Source organism: Pipistrellus kuhlii, unplaced genomic scaffold (genome assembly GCF_014108245.1).
Source record: "Pipistrellus kuhlii isolate mPipKuh1 unplaced genomic scaffold, mPipKuh1.p scaffold_m20_p_2, whole genome shotgun sequence".
Lineage (NCBI taxonomy): Eukaryota > Metazoa > Chordata > Mammalia > Chiroptera > Vespertilionidae > Pipistrellus > Pipistrellus kuhlii.
Genome location: NW_023425515.1, coordinates 26,617,654 through 26,632,844, shown reverse-complemented (window position 1 = coordinate 26,632,844; position 15,191 = coordinate 26,617,654). Strand labels below are relative to the sequence as shown.

Sequence of the window (15,191 nt, the reverse complement as noted above, 5' to 3'; positions counted from 1 at the left end):
CAAGTATCCTTGCCGGCGAGTTCCCGCTCAGCCACCGGCCTCCAGAAAGTGCTCCTCACGCCGGAAGTGCACTAATCCGCAGCACGTGGGGGTGCCAGGGCGCGCTTCACGTGACTGGGCGGGGCCTCGGGAACCTTGCGGCCAATGAGAGCCCGAGGGGGCGGGGCCTGTGACGCGCCGGACCTATCCCGGAAGTGGGGTTGCGGTGGGGGCGGGCAAGGGCGGGAGGCCGGGGTGTGGAAAGTGTGGCGGCCCCGCCCCGTGTCTTGGAACTGCCGCGGCCGACTCCGCTGCCTCCGCTGCAGCTGTAAGGGGGGACCCGCGCCGGCGCGCAGAGGAGAGGCGCTCTTTCTTTGCCGAAAGGTGAACACAAGGGAAAAACTGGTGGGGCCGGGGCCGGAGCAAGGCGGGGGAAGGCAGCCGGAGCTGAGTCCTAAGGAGGAAGGATAGATGGGGGAACCGAGGCGAGCGCGGGACCCGCCTGAGCGAAGGCCCATGTGGGGCTGGGCCGGGCTGGGGATGCCCCCCGGACAAGGGGGCGCCTGAGAGGCGGGGGCTGCAGCGCGGGAGTCCGGGGGTGGAGTGCCATGCTGGAGGGTTGGGCGCTGCCGGTCGGGTCCCGTTATCTTAACCCCGTTGTTCGCGGGGGCGTGCGGCCTGGGCTGGGTCCCCGCAGCGGCGATCTGGGCGGCGGCGGCGGAGGGCCGGGTGGCGGCGCGGCGCGGTGCGGGAAGGTCGCCGGGTTCTCCCTCCCGCGGCGGGACGACCGGGCTGGGCTTTGCTGCGAGTGGGGCGTCCAGGGGGGGGGGGGGGGCATCCCCACGCCCGCGAGCTCCTCTGCGACTTCCCACCCACCTCCCGACCGGTGGATGGAAAAGTTTGTAGAGGCCGGAGTTAGAAAGTGTCCACCGTTCTTGGGTGGGGGTTGTGTTCATGCAAACAATGGTACATCTGCGATGCTTTGGCACCTAACCTATCCGAACTGAGATGTTCCCGTGCCCGTGGTTATAAAAGAAGCAAACACAAACTTTTTTTTTGCGCAGTTCCCGGGGAAAGCGACCATCTCCCCAGCCCACCCATGGCGGATGAAATCGATTTCACCACCGGCGATGCTGGGGCTTCCAGCACGTACCCTATGCAGTGCTCGGCCCTGCGCAAAAACGGCTTCGTGGTGCTCAAGGGGCGGCCGTGCAAAATAGTGGAGATGTCAACTTCCAAAACTGGAAAGCACGGTCATGCCAAGGTGGGTGCCCCTCCAGGTCTGTTTTCGCGTGGAGATTTTTTTTTTTTAATCATCTATTACAGCACATGAGGCTTCTATACCTACAACTTTGTAATAAGCACTTCCCCCCCCCCCCCCTTCCCACAATTCCTGGGAGATCTGCTATTACTTTGAATACTGAAAAGTAGCATTTCCTTCTTGGACTCGTATAACGTTTCATTAATTGGGAATTGAAACTTTCCTAGGAACTTAGTAGATCTGTTCAGTTGACAAATGAGAAAACCAGTTCCAACATAATTCTAAAACCTGAGTTCATAGGCCCTCTATTAATGTAATGACTGGACTGCATATGATTTGGGTCTTGGTATATCATGATACCATTTAGTTGCTCACTGCTTCTCAATTTTATACCTACTATTTTTTTTTTTAAGACAGTAAAATTAGGTGACCTTGGAAGGAGAAAGAATCTGTCATAATCAGCGTTGATATTGTGCTCTTGTGTATGTAATGAGTGATATACTTGGCAAAGTTTAAACAGGTTTTCTGTTCTCCCTTCTCTGTCAGGTTCACCTTGTTGGAATTGATATTTTCACGGGCAAAAAATATGAAGATATTTGCCCTTCTACTCACAATATGGATGTTCCAAATATTAAGAGAAATGACTACCAAGTAAGTCCCAATTTCCTTTAAAATGCTGCTTGTTTCTCACAGGTGTAAATATCAGTTGTAATTTATCAAATACCAGGAATAGTTTTGGAGGTTTTTCAAATGGATTATTAGGCACCATTTATACTAGAAATTGGATAGTGCCATTTAATAGTTATACCTTATCTAGAATTATTGCTAGTTTGCTGTTTTAACTTTCTTGCGTTTTTAAAAAGTTGAAAACTTCTTATTTCTCAGACTAAGTAATTATATATTGTGACTGAATAGGTTTAATTTTTAGTAAAATTACTGTTCTGTTTGTAAAATATTTCAAATTTATGTAACTCCCTCCCAAATGCCTTATTTCTTTTCACTTATCAGACCTAAGATTTTCAAGAAATTATTGGAATTCATGTTTCACCAACCAACTTTGTGTTTTAGTGAAATGTGAGTCAGAAGTTGGCATTCTTAAATAGGGAAATAAGTTGACATCCTTAAATATAAAGGATAAAATACATAATCACTGAATATGGTGAAGGAAATAAAAAAATAATATAGTTGTTTTATTTCTATTCAGTGACCATGCTGTGACCTTGTGTTAAATTACAGGTATAAACTTCAAGCTTTAGTTCCAATTATACAGGATAAGTCAAGTTTAATGATAGCATTCGTTGTTTGGAGTATTGCTAGTAACCAAACCACTAACCTCATAGGATGTGGAAGCTCAGGTTAATCATAACTAAAGTTTTCTTGAAAGTCTTCAGTTTTTGTTATCAAGCTTACCATATATAGAACTCGTTTCTGTTCATTAAATATAGTGAGAAATAAAAGTTCACACTGTGACACTTAGATTTGTTTTATCCAGTTTAAACTGCTTTCTTTCTATACCTTTTATTGTATTGCATAATTGTTAATCCTCACCCGAGGATATTTTTCCATTGATATTTACAGAGAGTGGAAGGGAGGAGGAGAGACACAGAGAGAAACATCAATGTGAGAGAGATACATCCATTGGTTGCCTCTCTCCAACCAGGCCTAGGATTGAACCTGCAACCCAGGCATGTGCCCTTGACTAGGATTGAACCGGAGACCCTTTAGTCCTTGAGCTGATGCTCTATCCACTGAGCCAAACTGGCTAGAGCTTTGTATTATATAATTTTTTTTTTTAAATGTCACTATCAACTGCAGTTACCCAATGATTTCCTTTTACTCTTTGTCCACATGTCAGCATATTTTTACATGGTTTGAATCTAGTAAGCAATTTTATATTTACATTTCCCCACTTATCATAAGTGTTTTATAGGTAGCTTTAGGTACATTGTAGAATTTTGAATTGTCTTATTCATTTATAATAAGACAATATATTTATTGTATAATATTGTAATAGTACATTTTTTTTATGTTGTTTATTTTTTTGGTCAGATAGGTCTGGATTTGGATCCAGTACTGCTTTCTAACTGGATGACCTTGGATAAATTATGAAACCCCTCTGGAGCTTTAGTCTTCCCATCTACAAAAGAGGGATAATGTGAAGGTTAAATTAGAAATTGTATTCCATAATTACCTAAGAGATTACACCCAAAAGTAGTTCTTTTCTGCTCTCCCTTTTCCTATATAGTAAAAATTTCATGGAACCATTCCATTATTCTTAAAGCACCTAATTAGGACACATAATAGGTGCTCAATAAGCATTTGTTAAATGCATATCTAATTATTCATTGAGATGAGGATAGTGCCAACTGAGGCTAAGCTTAGAATTTTGCCAACAGTGGATTTCAGTTTGTATTTTTAACATGTGAGTGCTTAGGTTATTTGATATTCATTATATTCATTACTATGCGTTCAACATAGAAGACTTTTGCCTTTGAGTAGTTCAGAAAGTTGGCATCAGTAGTTCAGATAATTTCTACTGTGATGAAAAGAGCCAGTCATTGATTGGAACTCAAGATTTAACATTAAGAAAAAATTTGGTGTGGGTCTTATTTTGGGCTATAGCAGGATCCATACTAGGATGAGGGGAATGCGGTGAGTGAATCCCTTCCCTAAGGCACAACATTGAAATAAAGATAGGAAAAGCAACAATGTCAAGACACACTGGAGCCTAAAGCAAAAGGTAAAATCACTAATACTGGACTGGTGCTCTCTCTTTTTTTTAATTTTGATATTTTGTTCATCTTGGAATTTTTTGCACTAATTCTAATTTATAAAAACACCGCATTGCCCAACCTGCATGGCTCAGTGGTTGAGCGTTGATCACATTTTGATTCCTGGTCAGGGCGCATGCCCAGGTTGCAGGCTGAATCCCCAGTGTGAGGCATGCAGAAGGCAGTCGATCTATCATTGGTGTATCTATCTCTCTTCCTCTCCCTTCCTCTCTGAAATCAATAAAAATATATTTTAAAAAACATAACATCAGCCTAACTAGTGTAGCTCATGGTTAATCATCGACCTATGAACCAGGAGGTTATGGTTCAGTTCCCAGTCAAGTCACAAGCCCTGGTTGCAGGTTTAACCCCACTGGAGGTCATGCAGGAGCCAGTCCATGTTTCTATCTCTATCTCTCCCTTCCTCTCTGAAATCAATAAAAATATATTTAAAAAACAAACAAAAAAGCCACCACGTTAAAATATTCATCTGATCACTGATATTTCTTTTTGGCACCACCTTAAATTTTACACCCAAGACAGGTGCCTCACTTGCCTCACTTTAGTCCTAGCCTTTGGTATGTAGCTTGGATAAGAGAATGACTCAAGCCAGACAAATCCTTGCTTTGGCACTTACCGTGTGACATTGGTTGGCAAGTTACTTAACCTCTTGCCTTTATTTATAAAATGGGGATAAGAATAATGAACTCTTCATGGGATTGCTGTGATGTTTAATTAGTCAATACTTAGAATAGTGCCTTGCAGAATATGTACTCTGATCACATCTTTCTTTATCAAGTCACTGTAGAATATTTCTTTTCATTAAAAAAAAAAAATTTAACCCTGTAAGCCTTTCCAATTATAGTTATTGTGCTATCCAAATGCCTTGATTAAATGTCTACTTTTATTATTTAGCTACATGTAATCCTTTATATTTGCTTTATTTGGTATTTTAAGCGGAATTTGGCAGTCAGCTAAAGTGAAATATATATGTGTGTGCATACATATTCATTAGAATAAGTAAAAAAGTAAACTTTTGTTTAGGAAAAGAAATGTATTAATATTTATAGTTTTAACTTTATATATTTTAAATAAGTTCAGAATGAAATGTTAACAAAAAAACCATTGAAACCTGTAAAGAATTTTTGTGAATTTATTTGAGCCAAACTGTCGACATATGCCGACAAGCAGAACTTCAACGGATTCAGATAATGCTCTGAAGAATGGCGGGTTACATTTCTTTATTTATACACTGAAATCAAAGGAGAGACATAGGTGGGTTACATGAAATTCATTGGTGGTGGAGTAAGGAGGCGGGAGAAAGCAAAGTGGTGGGAAACTCCTGGGATTGGATAAAAAGTAAAATGATGGAAGTGTACTCAGGTGAGTGCAGGAACAATTAAAATGATAACGAAGGAATTTGAGGCATCCACATTTGGTTGTGCCCCAGGGGCTCCAGAAAAAGGGAAGTTACAAGTTACCCAGACATCTCATAGATATGTTATCTTAGAGGCAAAAAGACTAATGGGCTCAGTAAAAAGATTGAAGTTGATCTTTGGGAAAATATCGCCTACTGCCTACTATAACCTGTTTATAGTTAGATATTTAATTTTCAAACCATCTTTTGTGGTTATTTTAGGTCTCTAAGTTTGCAAGACTGCCACACAGGCCTCCTCTGAGCTTGTCAGGTTAGCAAGTGGCTCTTTTCCTTCACAGAAAGAATAATTGTTTCCTGACTTTTCTGTCTTGTTTTTTTTTTTTTTTTTGCCATAGCAATCTATAAAGAGAAACTTCTCTTAATCAATTTTTTGTTTGTTTACCCCTTGGTACAGTATATAATAGGGAAGGCAGTTTAAATACTTGGTTCTTTTCCTTTAATTATCGGTTTTCAAAATGAACATAATCAATCAAATGTGTTTTTCACTATGAACTTTAAACATATTTGTATTTAAATTCCTTGTAGTTATTATCCTTATCAGTTCTCAAACTATTCTATCTTTGGCCAGGGGGCTCTTATTCTGGCAAGCTTCAGAGAGTCCCTGTAATATAGGCCTAGTGGTCCTTGGCAGCACCATGCTTTCTAGTGTAAATGGTGGCTCCAGGTTCATCTTGTAGACTTCCCGCTCAGGACCTGATATTATTCATTTTCCCAAGGCACCCTATGGAGAGAAATAGCCCCATACATTAGATTATTTTAAGAAAAATAAATACAAATGCTGGTGCCAGTATTTTGGGAACATATTTCATTTGTTAGCAGCTTGATACACCACTATTACAAATTTTATGACCCTATTCTCTCCCATCTTGCTAATAACAAATAATTATATACTCTTTCTACCCCACTCCAAAAAGTGATTCAAAACATTTTAAATTTATCACATGAGTATATTTGTTTAAAGATGGAAGGAAATATTTAGAATTGAGTTATAACTGCCTCCTCACTATCTTTCCAACTCTACAGCATCAGAGAGGACTTTGAAAGAAGATGGGGGGAAATTGCACAAAAGTATGCTTAAAACTCAACTTGACACCATTATCTTTTTGTTGTTGTTATTGCAATTTTTTTTTTTAAAGGGAAAATTCTATCTTTAGAGTGGAAAAATCTGGCAGCTACTCCTTTAGCCAAGTGATCAAAGTTAATCTCACAAGTACGTGTTTCCCCGAAAATAAGACATTCTCCAAAAATAAGACCTTCTTACAGATTTCCTTCTGAGTGAAATATAAGGCATCCCCCCGAAAATAAGGCCCCCTCCAGGCTAAACATGAGAGATTTGGCCCACTGATTCTGAAAGAAATGGAGTCACAAGAAATTCACCAGGAAATTCAGGAATTGGATTGTTATGATGGTGTTCCAGAAGATGATGACATGATTGTCATTGAATAAATGAGTAAATTCTTGATACTGTAGGATTCACAGTGTGTCTGGTTTGTGTTGACAACTACCATACTACCGTACCGTATACAGGTAATAAATTTCCTTTATTTTTATTTAACAATAAATGTGTACTGTATTCTTCTTCATGGAAAAATAAGACATCCCCTGAAAATAAGACCTAGCGCATCTTTGGGAGCAAAAATTAATATAAGACACTGTCTTATTTTCGGGGAAACAGGGTAATAGCACAAATTGAAATCATCTGCCTTCTGATGTGATCTTCTGGGGATATATCATTTATGTAGTATTCCTTCCAAAAATGCATTACCTGAATCATGAGGAAGCAAACCCAAAATTAGGAACGTTCTATAATACAGTGACTCTGTGCTGTCCAAAAACATCAATGTCAGAAAAGATAAGGGTAAGGAATTGTTGAATTTCAAAGAGACTGAGCTGTTAGGATCCTAGAATTGGAAGGAAAAATGTCTATCAAAGACAATATTGGGACAATTGGCAAATTTGACTATGGACTATATATTGAATAATATTTTAGCAATGTTGACTTTCTGGATTTTGAAGATTAAACTGATATTATAAGAAGAGTGTGTCCTTTTTCTTAGGAGAAACAGGGAAGTATTTATTGCTAAAGAGTCCTGTGTGAAACACATTCTCAAATGTTTCAGTAAAAGTAAGAAAAGAATAGGAATGTGTAATATTTATTTTATATACTCTATATATAGAGAAAAATGAATGTGTGGTTAAATGTTAACCATGGATGAATTTAGGTAAATTTATGTGATTTTCTAACTTTTCTGTATATTAAAAAAATTTTAGTCCAGTTGGTGTGGCTCAGTGGTTGAGCATTGACCTATGAACCTATGATGGCTCGATTCCCAGTCATGGCACATACCCAGATGGTGGGCTCAATCCCCAGTGGGAGGCATGGAGGAGGCAGCTGATCAATGATTCTCTCTCATCGTTGATGTTTCTATCTATCCCTCTTTTTTCCTCTCTGAAATCAATAAAAACACATTTTTTAAAATTTTATTTAAGAAAGATAAAATAATTCCTTTTCATTTAATTTTATTTTTTCTATAGCTGTTTTCTTGTTTTTAATTGTATTTCATAAAGCAGTTTATTTTAATAAGATGTTTACTATATAAATACATTTTTACATTTTGTCTTGTGTTTATATAATTTTATATTTGAAATGCTTTATTTTTCATCCTAGTATTTTATGAATTGTTGGCAAAAAATAAAGTACAGCCATTATATAAATATCAAAATGCCAGTATTATTATTAGGCTTCTATATTTCAGTCACTAATAGCAGTGGGAATCTTTAAATCTTGAAATCGACAATTTCCACTTCAGTGAATTGCTAAAAGAATGAAAATATAAAAGCTCTATCTGCCTTATAAGCCTATAGTTAATTGTTTAAAAATTATACTTCTACCTCAATCTCCTTATTCCCTGCTCCTTTGTCAACCAAATGTTTGAAGGACATAAAAATTAATTAAAAGTGTGTGTGGTGCTTTGGAAGATGTTTAGGTTTTGTTTTTGTTTTTGAGATTTTAGACATGTGTAAAACTGATATCTCCTGCAGTCTTTGGGGTTAGTGTAGAAAGTCATAGCCAGCTTTGGTACTGCCATAGAGGAGAGGTTTGAAACTCTGCCCCTACAGTGTGATGTGTTATAGTAGTGAAAGGGGTCCACAACCATGTCTTTATTTTATTTTTTTAATATATTTTATTGATTTTTTACAGAGAGGAAGGGAGAGGGATAGAGAGTCAGAAACATCGATGAGAGAGAATCATAGATCAGCTGTCTCTTGCCCACCCCTTTCTGGGGATGTTCCCGCAACCAAGGTACATGCCCCTGACCGGAATCGAACCCAGGACCTTTTGATCCACAGGCCGACGCTCTATCCACTGAGCCAAACAGGTTTCGGCCACAACCACGTCTTTAATGTAACATCTAGTATTGAGGGTGATTGCCTTCTATAAAATCCTGTTAGAGTTCTAAGCACACTCATGGTATACCAGTACATGCTTTTAGAATAATGAATATAGCCTGGCTGTTTCTTCATGCCTATAATAAAAGAAATCTATACTAATAAAAGGATAATATGCTAATTAGACTGAGAGACCTTCCGGACAGGTGATTAATGGTGGAGCCCAGGCCGGGTGGGAAACGCCTGCCTCTGCTCTGCCATCGATCCCAGGCCCCAGCAGGGTGGCCAGGGCCTCCCTCTGCATCATTGATCACAGAGCCCTGGCAGGGTGGGTAGGCAGGCAGAGGCGGGGGGGGGGGGGGGGGGGGGGGGGATGCAGTTGGGGGCAAGCAGGCCAGCAAGGTGGAGAAAGTTGGGGGCGAGAAGGCCAGTGGGGGCCAGGCAGTTGGGGACAGGCAGGCATGCAGGTAAATAAGTGGTAAGGAGCCAGTAGTCCCAGATTGCGAGAGGATGTCCCAGATTGGAGAGGATACAGGCCTGGCTGAGGGACACCCCCGTGCACAAATTTCATGCACCAGGCCACTAGTTCAATTATATCAAAACTGTGGCTTCTTGCAAATTAGGTTGATATAATACCTGAGTTTGTTTCATTTTGTTATCAACAGCTGCTGTTTGTCTTTCTTTAAAAATCTGGTGGTATTAAGCAGTGAGTTGGAGACTAAAATTTTTCCATTTTGTTCATAATCAAACTAAAATACACATTGTTTGTAATTGTGAAAAACTTTCATGGCCATCAATGGGAAAATGATTAAATCAGTGACAGTATATCTATGCAGCTGTAAAGTGGTTAAAGGGACTAAGGTAGGTCCATATTTTCCAATTAGGAAAGAGTTCTAAGATATGTTAAGTGAAGCTGAAAAATACTTGTATTATTTATGTTTCTTTAAATAATTGTATTTCTAGTGTGTACATAAATGTAAATGCTTCAGGGTACATTATAAAAAAAGCCTAAACTATTTAATAATGCAGAGACTTGGGCACAGGGGAAGTTCAGGGAGGAGTGAATTTACACTTTTAGTCTGTACATATTTTTTAGTTTTATGTGTCTTAACATTTTTTTAAGCATGAAGAATATATTAATGTATTACTGTGCACTTATACTAATTAATGTGGATTGCAACTTAACTATGTAAATATTACAAAGGAGTGAATATAATCTCATCAGTGCAAATACAATTCCTTTCAATAGCTGATATGCATTCAGGATGGTTACCTTTCCCTGCTGACAGAAACTGGTGAAGTTCGTGAGGATCTAAAGCTCCCAGAAGGTGAACTAGGCAAAGAAATAGAAGGAAAATACAATGCAGGTGAAGATGTACAGGTAAAGACCTATGGGAGGATTATTTTTTAAAACTATTTTATAAAAATTTGGCTTCATCTAGTTTGCATAAAATACTTACATGAAGGTAGTGTTTAAATATTCTAATATGTTGAAAATGATGTCTATAAATGATGTCATACTTTTCCTTAAAGAACCATTATCAGACTTAAACTTTTGCTGTATAGACATTGACCCTCTCAAATTTGTTTTGAAGATCAGTATCTGAGCTATTTTTTTTTTAGTATTAGAAAGAATGTTATTGGAATACATAACATCTAGTAAGTATTGAAACATTTATAGCTCTTATTCTCCCTGTTCCCTGGAAATTGTCTAAAAACCACAATTTGAGAAATTTCTCTTTGGGAACTATAAAGAAAGGAGATTATTTGATCTTGGGATACCTCTTTCCAAAGTTTATATGTATAAAATATCCAGGAATATACAGAATATAATTAATTAAATATATCTTATATATGTCTTGCCTTCTGAAGAACTTTTGCTTGCATTTTTCCTTCCAGGTGTCTGTCATGTGTGCAATGAGTGAAGAATATGCTGTAGCCATAAAGCCCTGCAAATAACTGGGAGCATCAGGCTTGACAAACTGTTTAGGTCTGAATCAACTACAGATCTCAAGTTTGGTTCTAAGTTGTCACCAAAGCTATGGCCTTCAGAAGCAACCTCATTTATCTTTTAATTGTTTTGAAATTGTGCTGAGTTAGTTTTGCACGCAATTAGTAATTTAAAAAAAAAAAATCACAATGTATAATTTTTTTTTTTTTTTTGTAGGTATTTTTTTTTTTTTTTAACATTCCTGTGGTTGTCAGTATGTGAGTCCAAGGAACAGTCCAAGAAATCCACAGATGTGATTTGAGTATATCATTCGTGAATTTTAGTTAAGTGATAAATAAACCAGGGTTTTAAATCAAACAATGTAGCATCCAGTGGTATCGAAGTACCACATTTAAGTTGAATTGTGCTGTATTAATTTCAGACCCCACATATAGAGTAAGTAAATAATGGATTAGAATTGTCACAGTTTCAGCTGATGTGTGGCAAGCACAAATTCTTAAACAAAAATCATGTTATCAAAAGGTGTCATTGTGGTACCCTGTATTACCTTGGTCTTACTGTTCTTTGCCAAATTGTTGGCCGACTTCATATAACCTTATATATGGTGATTTTTATACCTGCTGTGGTTGACAGAGAGGCAGTAAACTGTTGGGTAACTATTAGAAAATCATACTGTAAAGACGACACAGGGACAGTGGCAAAATGGGTTTGTTAAAGTTATAGTTTTTTATTTGAGGCCTTTCTAATCAGAAAGCTTCTAATTGTACTTTTGCTTTCAACTGTTGGTCTGTCACTCTCTCTTCTCTCTCTCTCTCTGTATTTCAAGTAGTGACTTGCTTTGTGAGGTACTATACAATGCTTTTAATTATGTTGATAAATATTATTTATAGTAATCATTCCTTTCCAAGCATTTGTAAGTAGATGTTAACATCAAAATATTTATGTCAGACAAAAACTGGAAATTCTAACTTCAAATTGACTTGAAACATTTGTTAAATTTATGTACTTTTTTTTTTTTTTTTTTTGTAGAATGAAATGAAAATGAATTATGGGAGAAAAGTTACTTTATGTGATAATCATTAACTAAGAAGTACTTATATGTATTTTTTCTGATTGTCACATGACTTAATTCAGTTACTCATGTGAAATATAACTAGGAAGAAATTCTGTAAAACTGAATTATTTTAAAAAGTGTTTTAGGTGACTGCTACATTTCTCTTCACATACACCTTATTTCCGGAATTCTGAACATTGTCATAGGGTTTATGAGGACCTTTGACGCAGTGAAACCCTTTCTGGGTTTCACTCCAAAAACCATTATTTTGGAGTGAAACCCAGAACAAAATTACTGTTTCAGAACACTTCCATTCTCTATGACTGATTATGAGACCTCTCCTATCATGCCTTGACTTACACAAGGCTTTTATTCCTATTATCTAGAAGAAAATATGTGATGCTGCAACTAATTTAATCAGTGGCTGGGAATCGCATTAAAAACAGAAGATCCCAAAGTTTTAGTTGCTTAATTTGCTCATACTTTTAAACCTTGTGTTAGCCTCAGCTAACCCATTTGGAGAAGAAGCAAGATATTTTATAGACATGCAAAGAGAATTCTAAAGCACAAGAAATATTGAGGTTGCAAATTAATCATTTTTAGTGCAGCATTTTAACTTTTGCCCATCTAAAGCACAAGTATGAATTAGACTAAATTCTTTCCAATATTCCATTTCAGTATCTACTACATGCTGCTCTCGTTTTTTAGTATTTTATAATGTGTATCTTATTTGCTACTGGTTAGCATTATTACCCACAGGAATTCTAGAAAGTTATCCAGCTGTGCTGCTTGCTGGTCATGCATATGACCCCAGTTAACCATACTAGTGTTCTGGTTTGTATTATAATTCTGGGTCAGCATGCCTTTGTTTTTCCTAACTTGTCAAACTTCACATAAATATGTTTTCAATTGCAAGATAAGTATATGTAAATTATAATAATGCATCTCTATCTTCATACTTTGAATGGCAAAAGCTATTTATGCACACGTAATTCATTTTAAGTACTTATAAAGAAGTGTAAATACTTTTCTGACAGGTAAGTGTAGATTTTAAAGATATGGGACTGTTTATTTTCACATAAATATGTTTCTCTAGAACAAGATATTTCTTTTAGTAATGCTTTGTAAATTGTATTAAAAACAAGCAAGGAAACATTTTTTAACATAAAACAGAAATGACTTCATTCTTTTTTGACATCAGAGATGTTAAAAGTTGATTCCTAGTATTTGTTGTACTTCTTTTCAGCAAATGATAAATATCACAAGTACTGTGTATGAAATGTAGAATGTCATGTTGGTAAGGTTATATAGTGATGCACCATGTTTGTCTTAAGGCATTTCACCAGTTAATACACAACAGCAATTTTCAACCTTGTATCATCTTGTGGCCCACAAACTAATTACTAAAATTCTGCAGCACACCAAAAAATATATTTTTGCTGACCTGGTTTTAAAAAAAGTATAATTTTGATTCATTCACAACCGACAACTATTGTGTTGGCTGTTGTCATTTTTTTCATTTGACAATCTAAGGGAAAAGTGGTCAGTGCCTCTGACCAAATTAGTCAAGTATTGCATATTTTAAAAGGTCTTGCAACACTCTGGTTGAAGATCGCTGATATACAACATTATATTAACAAGTGGAATATGTGTTTCTTTCTAGAACATTTTATTTGTACTGTGAAGACTTTGTTATACCTTATTTGCTATTGATATAATGTTGTATACCCTCTGAAATAGATCAAATCTTTGACATAGCATTGGCATCGTAATATAATTATGATGTTTCTTTCCTGCTCCCTTCCAAGGGCTGTCAGTCACTTGAAATTGTTGCTAACCGAGCTCTTGAATCAGTTTCCACTGATAATATAAAATTCCTTACCAATGCTTTGTAAACAGTTACCAAAACTCTGCTGCAGCCAGAGCATGATATATCATTAACAGATGCTGCAATAAAATGTTTAGTCTATAAAATTGGACACAGTGTTTCATTATAGCACAATGTGTGTGCATGTCACACAGCTTTGTATGTTTGCTTTTTTTTTTTTTAACAGAGTCTTTACAATTCTTAAAAGTACTGTAGTATGGTAGTGCCTCAAATGTTGTTTTGTGTGTGTGTTTTTTTTACGACTTTTTCAGAATTTGTTTTTGTAGTTTTAAGGTTTCTCAATTAGATTATTTCTAGTTGAGCTGTAATTTGAATGCATTGTTCTCAGGGCTGTTTGTGCTACGAGTTCAAGTTTCATTATTTTAAAGATAACTGCCTGAAAATATATTGCAGAATTTTCCCAAATTGCAATACATACAAATTAAAAAATCCTTAATATCAACATATTTAAACTACATGCTAAGTATTCAAGAAAAATGGGGACATTAGTGACAACTATACTGGAATTTTGCCATAAATTTTTTTTTTTCATTTTAAAATACATTTTAAAATACTTACCTTAGAACCTTCCTTAATGATGTATCTGAAAACGTTTCTTTAGCATGAACCCCAAAGATAGTTTCAGTCAGACATTGATGTAGTTAGTGGTTCTCAAACATATTTAGGAACAACAGATCAAAATTCATAATGTTTGTTTAGGTTCACATTAAAATGTTTACATACTGAATTGTATTATATGAACTAGGAACAGATTTACTAAGAAAATATGGCTCTTAAGAAGTGTAAGAGCAAACTATATTTAAGAAGTGTAAGAGCAAAAGTATATTTCCATAATTAGTACATTAAACTGTCCAGTGGCTTAAACTTTTCTATCATTTAGGCATATTTCATAGTTTTCAAGCCCTTTTTCTCCTAGCATTCAGACAAGTAGTTGGCAACAAAGCCTAAAGAAAAATTTAATGTGGAAAATTTTAAAATTGAGAAAATTCAATGTATTACCTTTAATCTATTAAATGTTTTCTTTCTGAATTGGGTGTCATTATTGGATTTTATCAGGGAACATTTGGATTTAGCTTACGGAACACAGATGTTCTGTGGGAAGGAACATGACTTGAAGTTATTATATAATTTAATATTTTTTCCATTAATTAAATATCTGAACATCAATTTAACCACCAAGTGAAGTCAAGTGCCTGAAAAGTGCTGTATACATCTAATTCGTACATTTTCCTTCTGTGAAAGATGTATTTAATAGCAATGCATATCCGGCTACCACCTGCTAGAAACACACTTAGTGCCAAACTTGACCATCCACCACTATTATTCCGCTCCTTAAAACAGGTTGAAACTATTTTACAATTGAAAGAAAAGTTATTTTATTTATATGGAGTCCCTAAAACTATTTCTTAGTGTTGGTAGACAGGTTTGTCTTAGTTAAGATTGTACTTTTTAAAAACTC

General features: G+C 36.7%; 1 protein-coding gene across 1 annotated transcript; it reads left to right on the top strand.

Annotated features, from left to right (window-relative positions):
- The first annotated feature begins 217 nt into the window (after window positions 1-217).
- EIF5A2 (eukaryotic translation initiation factor 5A2) lies at window positions 218-11,471 on the top strand. The gene is made up of 5 exons (XM_036444957.2): window positions 218-363; window positions 1,044-1,243; window positions 1,787-1,891; window positions 10,089-10,220; window positions 10,739-11,471. The coding sequence occupies exons 2-5, from the start codon at window positions 1,079-1,081 to the stop codon at window positions 10,796-10,798; spliced, it is 462 nt and encodes a 153-aa protein (XP_036300850.1). The 5' UTR covers window positions 218-363; window positions 1,044-1,078; the 3' UTR covers window positions 10,799-11,471.
- Window positions 11,472-15,191: the final 3,720 nt, after the last annotated feature.